Source organism: Molothrus ater, chromosome 7 (assembly GCF_012460135.2).
Source record: "Molothrus ater isolate BHLD 08-10-18 breed brown headed cowbird chromosome 7, BPBGC_Mater_1.1, whole genome shotgun sequence".
NCBI lineage: Eukaryota > Metazoa > Chordata > Aves > Passeriformes > Icteridae > Molothrus > Molothrus ater.
In genome coordinates this window covers 15,453,071-15,466,506 of record NC_050484.2, presented here as the reverse complement: position 1 = coordinate 15,466,506, position 13,436 = coordinate 15,453,071, and the positions used below count along the sequence as shown (strand labels likewise).

Sequence of the window (13,436 nt, the reverse complement as noted above, 5' to 3'; positions counted from 1 at the left end):
GATAATATTTGGAGAAACAGATTAATGTTTCTGTGCAGTCTTATTACTGTTGAACATATACCTTTGGCTGGTGGAGGTTCTGGTTTTTTAGGAACTTCAATGTGTATTTTTTCTTCTGAAATCACTTTCTTGGGCACCTCAGGCACTTTAAAAAAAGCAGTTAATTTTATTTATGTATGTCTGCAGTGTTCGGACATTAAGAAAAAGTAAATCTCAGGCACTTTAAAAGCATGAGTGATGTAATTTCTCCTTTCCCTAGAGAAAACTCTCTCTGTTGCCTCACTGAGTTACAGATGCAAAAACTACAATTGAAACAACAAAAAAAATTTATAAGACATTAATAGTAAAAGTAAGTTACCATTATGTTAAAATGGTACTGTAGAAAATGAAGGGATTTTCTTTCCTTACATACAACTTTAATGACTGGATGTTCTGATGTCTTTGATACTTTAACTTAAACCTCTTCTGGGACCAGTTCCTTTGGTACCTCAGACACTCAAAAAATAACAATAACTTTATACTGTCAGAATTTCATAAACACTAAAGCATAACAGCAGATCTCAGTGAAAACACAACTACAAAGATCTACGTTTTTCACTCAAAACATTTTCTCACTTGAAAAACTTTTGACCACAGAAGAAAATGCTAACAGAGGTCTTGAATACTGTCTTCTATATTGTTAAAACAAGAAAATATTTTTTTTAATTCTGTACTTTTGTCATAACATCAGGTATCTTTAGCTGGTGTAACTTTTAAGGTTTTAGGCACAGGAGCTTTGAATTTTTGTTTGACATCTACTTCCTTGGGTCCTTAAGGCCCTTTAGGAAACAGATTATTTTCAGTTATTATATAGAATTTTACAGTTATGTTCAAAACTTTTCAGTAGAAATTGCCCAAGTTCTTAATAAAACCTCTGATTTGATTTGCTTATTGTCTTAAGGTTATTTTATGTCTCTGTAAAGCCTCAGGAAACACCTCAGAGTCTTCTGGAGTTTCTTCTTCTACATCAGATTATTTTTCCATTTTATTCAAACATCTCCCAAATCTCTATTTGACTGAGACTGACATTGTCTATTTTGCATTCCTCGTCACATTCTTCTATGTGTGATGACTTCTTGGTATCAATTTTTTTGTCTCTGCACACAAGTTTTCTTCTATATTAGACATCTCTATCACTCATTCTATGCTCTCTTTTGGGGCTAGTTTTGCATTGTTAGTCAGGACTATTTCACATCACAGAGGCCACCTTTTCTCCTCTTCTCCTAAGATTTCTCCTTTGTTCTCAAGTGTCAATCTCATTTCTGTTCAATATTTCTACTTCAATATTTCTAACACTCTGGTACAGATTACAACTATGATTCAAAAGAGAAGAATTTTAAACACAGTACCATGTATAGAACAATATGGGTGCAGAAAGTAAAAGTAACAGGAAAACACAAACAAGCAATCAGATAACTAATCTGCACAATCAAGATAGAGGTGTTTTTCCTCTTCCAAATTTTAGTTTTCTGTAGCACAACATACCTTTGGCTGGTGCTGGTTCTGTTTTTTTAGGAACAGCAGCGGGCACTTTCTCTTCTGGAATTTTCTTGGGCACCTCTGGCACTTTAAAGAAAACAGCATTCATTTTTTAAAATTAAAGCATTTAAAATATGTACATTGTAAAGGAGAAAGAGGATCACAAGAGTCATATCAGAAGGAAAAATGTAAAAAGAGAGATGTCATGCAAAAAGCGTTGTATACAATTACACACTAATTGGATTATGATAAATGAGTGTTGCTATAAACTCTAATGCTCAAGAAAAAAATCTCCTCCTCTGAAAGACACTATTATTGACATATAAGCTTTAGGTAGTGTTACCCTTGGTATTTTAGATATAACAGTATTTATTGATATCTTAGGTACCTTGTACACATTAAAGACATTAGTGTAGTTTTTAAAATTACAAAAATTAAACATTCAATACAGAGACATAAGACAAAACACATTGATATATAAGGATGTGACAAAACAAGTAGATGGATAAGGATGCTTTGACAAAAGTTACAACTTCTGAGAAGTCTTCATGGTTCTACCCCTCTGGCAAAGAATAAGTTGGAAGTGACTTTGCTTGGTATCTGTTGTCAAGCAGGTTTAGATTTGCTATGATCCCCATAAAGATGCAAACAAGCTAAAGAAGTCATGGCAAAAGTTGAACTTCAATGAAATACCTTTTAAATGTCATACATAACAGTTCTGTGCTTGGTAGTGCTATGTGATAATGACTAGGGTGGGATAAGCTGTGCTGCTTGACAGTTGTTAATGCCACTCAAACTGCCAGTTCTGACAGGCTTTTAAAACACCTGAATGAATTGTAACAGCTGGTTTCTGTGCAAATTCTACTTCCATTCAAAATGAAATCAATTGACCCCAAAGTTTAACATGAGCAATGTGAAACAGAGGGATAGGATGTACTTCTTGCTAGTGTATGATCAAATTTCTGAGGCTGTACCCAAAAAGTGAAAACGTTCTGTAAATCTCATTGTGTGTTAACATGGCTGGAGCTTTCCTTATTTCTAGTCCCTTTCACTGGCTTCTGATACAATATCTAGGTTATTCTTGGGTGGAATAAATAGATCAACTCAATTAATTTTTAATGATTTGACAGCAACAGTACAAGGGACAGAAGAAACTTGTAGAAAAAGAATGAAAGGATATGCTAACCTATACCTTTGGCAGCTTCTGGCTTTTTAGGCAGAGTTTTTCTTCAGGAATACTTTTATAGGCAATTCAGACACTTGAAAGCTATATACTGATTTTGATTTTATGACTTAAACACAACTTAAGAAACAGAAAATGGGACATATACAACATAAACGCCACAAATCTGACATGTGGACCATGAACTATAAAATCAGAAACTATGTAAGAAAAAGAAAAAAGTAAAGATTTTTATCAGTGAAAGATCTCAGTTCTACCAGGCTCTCAAAGTACCTTTAGACGGTGGAGATTCTGGTCTTTTAGGCACAGCAGTAGGTTCTGGTTTTTTAGGCTTAACAATAGGTACTTTTTCTTCTGGAACAGCTTTCCTAATGGCTGCAGGCACTTTAAAGATATTAGTTCAAATTAATGAGAGAAAGACATGTCATGAAAAATCTCAAATTTTTCATATAAGTAAGGTACTGAAAGAATGAATACAAATATGAATTATGCTGAACAAGGACTAAAACACAAACATGAATAATTTAATTTTCCTGGAGTTCAAGACTTAGCAGATTGTAGGAAGAGGTGATGAAGAAGTCATATACCTCTAGATGGTGGAGCCTCCTCTTTCCTATGAACAGTAGAAATTTCTTCTTCTATGTGAATCTCCTCATAAACTTCATGTACTTGAAAGATATTAGTTTAAACACTTAAATTAACTTAGAGTATCTTCAGAAAACAAGATAATATGTTAGATAAATAACAAACATAATAAAATATTCAAGCTCCTCTGAAGACATCCAGGTTTATTTTACATCCATGTGCAAAATTAGAATGCTTTCAAATAAGGGGTGAAAAATCCCTCACCGACCTGACCCCTGCAGTTTGTCAGAAGAAAGATGTGTGATGTGTCCTAAATTGAGCTACTACCCTGAGTGCAGAGATATGTCTATCTCAGTTCTGTCACTTTTTCTTTATTTTTTTCCCCTTTAGGCTGATCTCAAGTAGCACTTAATTTTAAGAACAACTACAGACAATAGTTTTTTTAATTACTTTTTACTGTTGCAAGTAACCAAAATTGTTAAGTTCACGATAAACAGAATGCTCTCAAAATAATTTATATACGAAAACATGTTTTTAATTCTTCAAATAAACTTAAAATTTCTTATACCTGTAAAGTGTGCAGGTTCTTCTTTAGGTACAGCAGGAGGTATTTTTTCTTTGTGGACAGCTTTCTTTCGTACTTCAGGAACTTAAAAATATTGGTTTATTTTAGAAATTTGCATAATGAAATAAGTAATACAATTTTGTAAAAAAAATTGAATCTACTAGAACAATAGGAAAAATATGTGGTATTGAAATGTGAATAAAACTTAACAACTTCACCTTCTGGAGTCTGTTAATTTTCTAACTCCTAGTATTTATGGTTCTGAATATGCTCTTCTCTGAAAAGATGGTAGGAGTTTTTTTTTATGTTTGGGTTTTTGTTTGTTTTTCCTGGTTTTGTTTGTTTGTTGGTGGGATGTTTTTGTGTGCATGTGTATGTGTATGTTTAAGAACTTTAGGCACTAAAAAGGGTTTTCTTTTATGAAATTTAAAAATTACCCATAAAAGCAAGGCAAAACTCCAGTTCAATTAAGTAATTTTTAGGGTTCCAACATGTATAGGGCTCTTCAATTCTGGAATCATGTAACAAAATTATGTTTCTATTAAAAATTTTGTGGCTTTCTATTTTGTCCTGATTTAAAGTCATACCTTAATCCTGACTTTCTTTAGGCCCTCTATATGACTGCAAAGAGTCCTTTTGCAAATAAGCTTCTCTCACAACCTTTTAGATTTTTTCCCAATATATTGTCAGAGAAAATATTTTGAGAAATAGAACATGAGATATGAAGTCAAAAAATATAAGACTAATCCCTGACTCTCATGCCTACTAAATTTCTGTGTCTAATTTAGTCTTCCTAAATTTTAAATTGTTGCAGAATGTATCAATCTGTTTAAGCAACTACTTATAGGAAAAAAATAAAAACCAACTGTAAAGTGTCTCTAGCATCTAGTTGTGTTGTTTAAGGAAAACAAGCAAGCTGAGTTCCTTATTTGATATCTCACTTTCATAAGAGGTTAGAGAGGGTTAATTTGGAGGTAATGTACCTTTAGCTGGAGGAGCTTCTTCTGTAGGTACAGCAGCAGTTATTTTCTTAGGTGGGACAGTTTTCTTTGTCACTGCAGATACTTCAAAGATATTAAATTTTTTAAAGAACATTAAAATACACAAAGTGTAAGTAGCAAAGAAGCAACAGACACATAGCATCTAAAGAAACATTAGAATGAAAACATTAAATAACAGATTAGCACACAGATGGAATGAAGAAGATGGATAATTTGTAGGAATGTGTTGCTTTACAGATTGCTTGAAGAGTTGGTTTACCTTTAGCTGCTGGAACTTCTGGTTCACTAGGGGTAATAAAAGGCATCTTTTCTTCTGTTGGAACTTCTCCATAACCTTCAGGTTCTTTAAAGATATTAGTTTATTTTACATATTTTAATATTAGTTACAAGACAGGAGTAGAAAGACAAAATGAAAACGTGCAGAAATGCATATGGACAAAGAGCTGTTTGAGCATAAGTTATTTAAATATCTTTCAGCCTGATCATTGACTTACTACTGCTGAAAGTTACCATTCCCAATTAGTAAAATATATGTTTACAGAAATATTTCATTTTATTTTCTAGTTTCTTAGTTCTGTCTATTAGATAGAATTTGTAACTGAATTTCGTATGTCTTCATTTGGAGCTGACTATCTCCATTGCAACTCAAAAATTAGGTGTTCAGGATGTCTCTTAAACCAATGTCTACTTAAGTTCATTTCTTTGCTCCAGTGTGACTCAAGTGCTTCCTGAATCAGAAACGTAGCTTCTCTTTTCTTTATGTATCTTTTTCACTCTACTCGAGGAAAAAAGTATAGCATTTTTAAAATGTTAAACTCCATTTTTACATTTAGTGTAAGGTTTTAAGTTTAAAATTTTTTTAAATGCTGAATTATATCTAAATTTGAGGACATAGATGGTCTGAAAGATATTGATATAAGCTTCTTTTAAATAGTTTTAAAATTGAATTAAAATTAGCTCATATTTTACAGAATAATTTAGAGCATGACTTGATATATTCTCTTCAACTGACGATTTGGTAGATGAGTCATTGATGTACCTTCATATAAAGGAGGCTCCTCTTCTCTAGGGATAATGCTGGGTACTTTGTCTTCAAGGACAGCTCTCTTATGAAACTCAGGAACTTCAAAGATATTAGCTTTTTTTAGTAACTTCAAAGTAATTTTCAACTTTTAATATCCCAAACAGAAATAAACCCAGAAAACTAAGTTGTTTTGAGGTCTTGGAAACTTTTCAAGAATTAAGTATGATACAGTTCTAGAACTGCCATCCTAGAACAATGAACTATGTGAAGAAATTTATGGTTTCAGCTCTCAAAGAGAGAGCCATTTGCTTTCCTTACTGCATAGTCATGCTCTTACTTCTGGTTGATGCAACAGCTTTAATAGCCTTAACTTACTGGCTCTTGCCCTGTTAATTCTTCACCAATATCATGACCTTGTATTGGTATCAAAACCCCAGTTTAAACTAAATTCACAGCTATATTATAAATAGAAAAGCACTGAAGCTTTACTTACTGGTGTTGTAAGCAGCAATACCTCCTCAGCATGTTTTCATTCATAAATTCAGTGATTTACTGTCTAGCATATATTTGAAATGTTTGCCCCAGAGTTTGGGATTTATCACTGAGATTTCAATCTCCACTTAGAGATTGCAGTGGTGTAAAAAACATGACAAGTTTTAGTGATGTTAGCTGGGAAAAAATGACACAACTATTTCCTTTTCATAAAATCTCATATCAAAGGCTCCTTTACCTTTCATTGGTGGAACTTCTATTTCAGGTGTACGTGTAGGTTTCTTTTCTTCAGGGACAGGTCTTTTGAAATCATCTGGCCCTTTAAGATATAATTTACTTTTAGGGCTTTCAAAGCTACTTGAAAGAAGTTAAAAAGAAGAAGAGCAAGTCTAGCAAGGAAGATTCTTGAAATATCAAAGAATTAAATCCTTCCTGAAAGAATATTTATGTTAGTTTTGAAGATTAGACAGAAGAATAACATATTAAAAAATACATTCTTGAAGGATTACTTTTTCTTCTTCCTTTCCAGAAGAAATAAAGATATTATTTCTTTCTGAACATTTTTCATGTGCAAATTAATGACAGAACACACATTTTTAAATGACTAACATGTTTTCAACAAATAAGTTGAAAGCAACTGGCAAAAAAGACTCAATGACAAACAAATGAAAAAAGACCCACCGTGAGGACATAAAACATGCACATGTTTCTCAACAAATAATGAGGACAAAAGACTGACATTAGAGTTCATGTTTCACAAGGACAATGAAGAGGAAGTATACCTTTAGCAGGTGGAGGTGTTTCCTTTTTAGGAACAGCAGGTGGTACTTTCTCTTTTGGAACAGGTTTCTTTGGCACTGCTGGCACTTTAAAGACATTGGTAGTTTTTTTAAGAATGTTTGCAGTATGAGTATAATGTAAGAATAGAAGTTAAACAAAAAGCAAACAATGCAAACAGTCAGAAAACTTAGCAGAACACAAAAATATTTCTTAAATGCATAAATACATTTTGTAGAAAAGAGGCCAACTATCTGGATTGTTTTGCTTGGATTAATGCAGCCAGAGTTTCAGTATTCAGTGAAAGAAAAACACTGCTGTTGAATGAATTTTGAATAGGGATAAGCCTTAACAATTAGGTTTCATGTGCTATCAGCTGTAATTAATGGCAGCTGGGAATACAGTAAGGTTTCAATTTCCTATCAAATAACTCCAAGCTTTTTTGTAAAAACAAACAAGCAAACTGACCCACCTTTTCCCACTGATTTCATTCTGACAATTCATATGAGAAATAACTATAAAAGTTAGCATAAAACAGATTCCTGGCAAATTTAGTGCTATGAACAGAAAATTACAGAACTCTAGACTAGTGCAGTAACTTCTCAAGCACTTGCTGACAATTGCTATTCATGACACTTATGTTTCATAAAGCCTGATACAGAGAATACCTATTAAGATAGCACACACTGCAGCACATCATTAATTTCAAAAAAGTTCTAGGTTTTTAGGATTCTGCAGGAAACTAGAGTTTTAACAATGAGCTTTAAAATATCACATACGTTGTAATGGCAAAAATTAAATTAAGTTACTAACTTCATTCCCTTTGTCTCCAGGAAGTAATTTGCTTGATTTTTGTTTTATTAAATAAATTTTTTTTTTTTGTAATTTGTCTTTAACAGTACTGTGAAAGAAAGCTAAGAGTCTAGCAGTCAAGTCAGAATAGGTAAAGTATTGGATTTGGGGATTCAGAGACTCATACAGAAGGCTGTGTTTTCAAATTTATCTGATGGATGATGTACCTTTAGCTGGTGGAGCTTCTCTTTTAAGAGCAGGTACTTTTTCTTCTGGCAGAGGTCTTTTGGGCAACTCGGGCACTTTAAAAATATGTCATTTTGGATTATAAGTTATTTATGAAGAAACACACATAAAAACAGCAAGCAGAGCAATCACTCATTTGTAGGGGAGCCATCTCATAATTCATGCATAAAAAGAGGGAGCAGTTATCTCAGAATTCTTGAGTAATGAAATAAGAAATATCAATGTACATCTATTTGGTACAATGTAGATGCACTTTCTGTTTGGTGTGAGGGATCCTATGATCATAAATTTAAATTATGGGAAAGAAGGTTCTAAATGAGTCCTAATATCTTTATAACTCAAAGAACCTGAACTGGACAAAAGAATTAAATATTAATGCATAAAAAGTAATTCAGGTTGAAGCTGAATTACATAATAAGATTAACATTTTCTGTGCTTGTGTTATATATCTGCTAGTTCACTCTTGGGCAGTCAGATAGGGAACCCTCCCATTTTACAGGGAAGGGAATTGCTTAGGAAGCACTAGGATAGAGACAAACTCTGAATGGATTTATCATTACCAGCAACAGACACACATAGGACTACAAACAAGACAAAATATAAATAAACGCCCATAGGAGGCTTAAGCAGCAACTGAAAACTCACCACACTATAAGAACAAAGAAGTCACGACTTGATTTACCTATAGCTGGTTTGGTCTCATAAGCCTCCTCATATACCTCCTCATACTTCTCATAGATCTCTTCCTTCTCCTTAAACTCATACTGTTCATAGACATCTTTCTCCTCAGCCTCTACTTCATATTCGTGTTCCAGAATTTCCTTATACCCCTCAGGTTCTTCAGGTTCCTCGTATGCCTCAATTTCTTCAGCTTCCTGAATCTTCTCAAATTCTTCAATGCTTTCATATGTCTCATACTTCTCATATTCTTCATAGGCATACTCATACTTCTCCACCGCAGATGCAGGAGCAGGGACTTTTTCTTTCCGTACAAGTTTCTTGGATACTTCGGGCACTTTAGAAACAGTATCATTGTTACTGCCTGACAATTATTCTAAATTTTTTTTTGTTTACAGTTAGACAAGATAATTGACAAAGAACAGAGAATATGCATGACAACCTCAAGCATAAGTTACATTAAATTATAAAACTATGCTTCTGAAAAAATATGTATATTATAAAAGATTTTAGAATGAAGAGGAAAAAAAATCTTTGGGAAAAATAAGAGGAAATATACCTGTACCTTTGGTCGGTGTCGGTTCTTTGGGTTTGGGCACAACAGCTTGCACTTTCTCTTCTGCCACAGCTCTTTTACGCACCTCCGTGACTTAAAAGATACAGATTTTGTTTAGGAATTTGAAAACAACAAATCACCTTAGAGCAATGTAAGCAGAAAAGCACAAGAAACAGAGCTTTATGGTTCAACAACACAAACATTGAAAATGAAGAGTTTAAACATAAATTCAAACAAAGATCTTGTACAACAGAGACAAAAGTTAGAAAGAAGAAGGTCAAGGGTATTCCTAGCATAAATATTAATTATAAGGAGGACATATACCTTTTGTAGCTGGAACCTCCACTTTTTCAGCAGGAGCAACCAGCACCTTCTCTTCAGGAGCAACCTTCTTAGGCATCTTGGGTACTTTAAAGATAAAACCTAACTTCAGTGTACTTTTGCACAATTTTTAAATGGACAGAAAGCCAGAAGTTTATGAACGACAGAGCAGAAACATACAAACAAATACTATAGTGACAAATACAATACAGGACAGAAATAGTTAAGTGTCCCTTGCTAAACTCAACTTGGATCAAGAATATTATCAGTTAACCATAACAGCATTTACAGTCTGCAGTACCTTTGGCTGATGGAGCTGGCACCTTTTTAGGAACAGGTTCTTTCACTTCAGGAATGGGTTTCTTAGGCATCTCAGGCACTTTAAAGACATTTTATTTTAAGAATGTCATCCACCAGTAGCATGAGAAAGAGAACAGAAAACATGTACAAAGAGACATAATAAGAACTGATCTGCAGAATATATTTTCAAAAGATGAAACAGAAATTCAAACAAAAGACACTTTACATCCATGGGCAGACTTCTTGAGCAACTCAAATAGTTTTAGAGTTTGTTTTGTGCTAGGAATTTGACAAGCACTCTGAGATAGATAGCAATACAGAAATGCAGCAGGGACACAAAGCTAACATAAATAATAAACAAACTAAACAACAACATATTATTAACTTATGCATCTTTTGCTGGAGGAAGCTCCAGTTTCTCAGGTGGAGGTACGGGTGTTTTTTCCTTTGGGACAGGTTTCTTAGGAATCTCTGGTTCTTTAAAGATATTATTTTGCAAACACGTGTTAAAATTGCTTTTGGAACAGTAAAAACATGAACACGGAAACAAGATAAAAACAAAAAACATAGAACAAGACCACAAACTCCCCCCAAAACATTTATAAGAGTTACATAAAACTTAGAACAAGAAATAGAGGTGAATTTTAATGAACACAAAAGATGCCATGAGTGACAAGAAAAGATCATGTACCTTTTTCTGGTACAATTTCCTCTGGAATAAATTCTTCTTCTTCCTCAGGAACAAAAATGGGAACTTTTTCTTCAGACACAACTTTCTTTGCAACTTCAGGCACTTTGAAGATATTGTTTTAAGAACTTTACTTTCATGACATCACAAAGAAAAATCCATAACATAAAACACAAAGACACCAACTTTAAAGTAACAATAGAAATAGAAATAAAAAATAGGGGAAACTACTGGGTGTTTTTTACTCCCTGAAACCAGCGATGTGTAATTGTGTTGCAAGTCTTATATGAGGACTAGCACTTTTGCCCAGTTTGTAATTCCACAGTGTCATTGCAAACAGAAAATATTAGCAAGATATGCTACAAACCACAGTTAGAAAACATTATTAGCATTAAGGTTTTTTACATAAAAACCTTCCAGTGTCTGCTTTTCTTTTCTTTTTTTTTTTTTCCTAAATTACTCAGCTGCTGAGGTAGAATCATCTTGTCATCCAACAGTGGCCTTTCCAATAGTCTACTTCCACTTCAAATTTCACATTTAGGGCATAGGATCTGGTTATTAGTATGATGAGTTATATATTGATGTTATTTTTGTATAATTTTAGCTAAAACCCTTGAGAATCTAGCTTATTCTCATGATATATGTAAGAGTGATCTCCCTAAATTAAAGAATTTCCAGGTAAAGGGCCATAAAATTTAATTTCAACTATTTTGTTTAAAGAAAATTTATATTACTTTAGAAATTATTTCTGGATGATAATATCACAAGGAATTATTTCATTCACAGTAACCACTGAAAGTGGAAAAAAGCAGATGATTCAAGGCCTGATTCTCAGCTGGCTGCAGTCAATAACAGAATAGACAAGCCCTGTCTGAGCCCTAGCACTGCTCACTGCAGGAAACAGCAGAACCTGAATTCACTTGAGTATAAATTGAATGTTAAAATTAGGTTCCACTGAAATATGAAAAAAAGAGGGATAGGAGTTATCTGCATACATCATGATGTGATATACCTTTAGCTGGTGGAATTTTCTTTACTTTAGGAACTGCAACAGGTACTTTTTCTTCTGGGACAGCTCTCTTGCGCATCTCTGGCACTTCAAAGATATTATTTTGATAAGAAATTGGTAATTGCTTTTAGAGCATCAAAACAACTAAATCTACAGAACAAAGTCACAAAGACCAGAAAGAAGAAGAAAACTCCTCTCAAAAGGTTAATTGAGATTTATACCAAGCTTAAAACAATCACTGGAGATGAAGATCAATTAATGAATTGAACAAAGCTGTGATAATCTTCAAGAATCAATGCTGTACCTCTTGCTGGCACCTCTGGAACCTTTTCCTCTTCTTCTTCAGGAACAAAAATAGGTACCTCTTCACTGGGACGTCTTGGTACTTCTGGCACTTTAAAGACAGTTTTTAATTGTAGAAAACTTAGACACAACTTACACAGAAGCTAAAGCAAGTACATTTGTCACACAATGCTATGACGCTGCAGTTAAATTCTAACAACAAATACACAAAACCAAGAACAAGCATTACCCACATGTCCAGCTATAGGAAGTAATACCTTTGGCTGGTGGAGGTTCTGGCTTTTTATGCACAGGGACAGGTACTGCCTTTTCTGGAACCTTCTTGGGCACTTCAGGCACTTTAAAGACATTTTTATTTAGGGAATTAATTTTCAATGTAATATAAAACCTAGTAAAAAGATAACTGTATATCTGATAGTAAGTTAACTACACAGATAGGGTAAAATCTAGTCATGTGATTAAAGTTAACATTGATTTTATCCACAGAATTATGCACAGATGTAAACTTACAAATATACAGGGACTACAAGACTACAAACTGGTGTGGTAAGGCTAAGGGGGAAGTCTGGCTGTTTAGGTAATTTTTTTCTCTTTTGGACCATCTGTTTTTGAAGCAACAAGTCCTTTAAAAGATTTAGATATATAAGATCCAAAAGACAGAGACCATACAAAACACAAAGACATTTTCAAAGCAAAGAGTAAGGATAGACCACATGACTGACAGACACAGACACAACAGTGTCAAACAGCTCAGGGAATGGTTCAAACACATTAGGCTGAAGAATGGGGTTGTTACTGCCAGCAACAATCTTCTTATAAAGATGAAGAAACAAAAGTGGAATCACACAGTTGAACCAGAAAATGGCATACCTTTGGCTGGTGGAGGTTCTTCCACTTTTTTAGGCACTGGGACATGTACCTTCTCTTCCGGCACAAGTTTCTTTGGTACTTCAGGCACTTGAAAAAATATTAGTGTAGCTTAAGAATTTCATTTTTGAGCCATAAGGTAAAGAACATTGCTATGAATCAATAAAGTAGGGTGACAAAGAAGAACTGTCAAGAATAGAAAACTCTTCACTGTACATCATGTATGAAAAAAGACTGACTTTTAAATTATTTTTTAATAAAACATTCAGTCAAGAGCTATATCAAGTCCTATACCTTTGGCTGGTGGAACATCCTTCTTTTTTGGTACAGGAACAGGAACCTTCTCTTCTGGCACAGGTTTCTTTGGCACTTCTGGAACTTAGTAAGATATTATTAAATATTGAGCTTGGCATGAAAATCAAAACAACATGACATACAAACCAGTCACACTAAAACAATTAAACACAAACAAAAAGAACCACAGCTCTTAAGAGTAACAATTCTTTTTCTATCCTAGTTTTTAACACAAGT

General features: G+C 33.7%; 1 protein-coding gene across 1 annotated transcript in view; it reads right to left on the bottom strand.

The window, feature by feature from the left end:
* Positions 1-13,436, bottom strand: part of TTN (titin) — a 237,258-nt gene that overhangs the window by 118,201 nt on the left and 105,621 nt on the right. Inside the window, 20 exon segments of the mRNA XM_054515423.1 lie at positions 62-145; positions 1,525-1,605; positions 2,975-3,085; positions 3,289-3,369; positions 4,835-4,915; positions 5,112-5,195; positions 6,607-6,687; positions 7,151-7,234; positions 8,165-8,239; positions 8,866-9,198; positions 9,427-9,510; positions 9,742-9,825; positions 10,040-10,122; positions 10,437-10,515; positions 10,730-10,831; positions 11,739-11,822; positions 12,040-12,129; positions 12,296-12,376; positions 12,909-12,995; positions 13,200-13,274. Of these exon segments, the coding sequence (XP_054371398.1) occupies positions 62-145; positions 1,525-1,605; positions 2,975-3,085; positions 3,289-3,369; positions 4,835-4,915; positions 5,112-5,195; positions 6,607-6,687; positions 7,151-7,234; positions 8,165-8,239; positions 8,866-9,198; positions 9,427-9,510; positions 9,742-9,825; positions 10,040-10,122; positions 10,437-10,515; positions 10,730-10,831; positions 11,739-11,822; positions 12,040-12,129; positions 12,296-12,376; positions 12,909-12,995; positions 13,200-13,274 (1,944 nt within the window).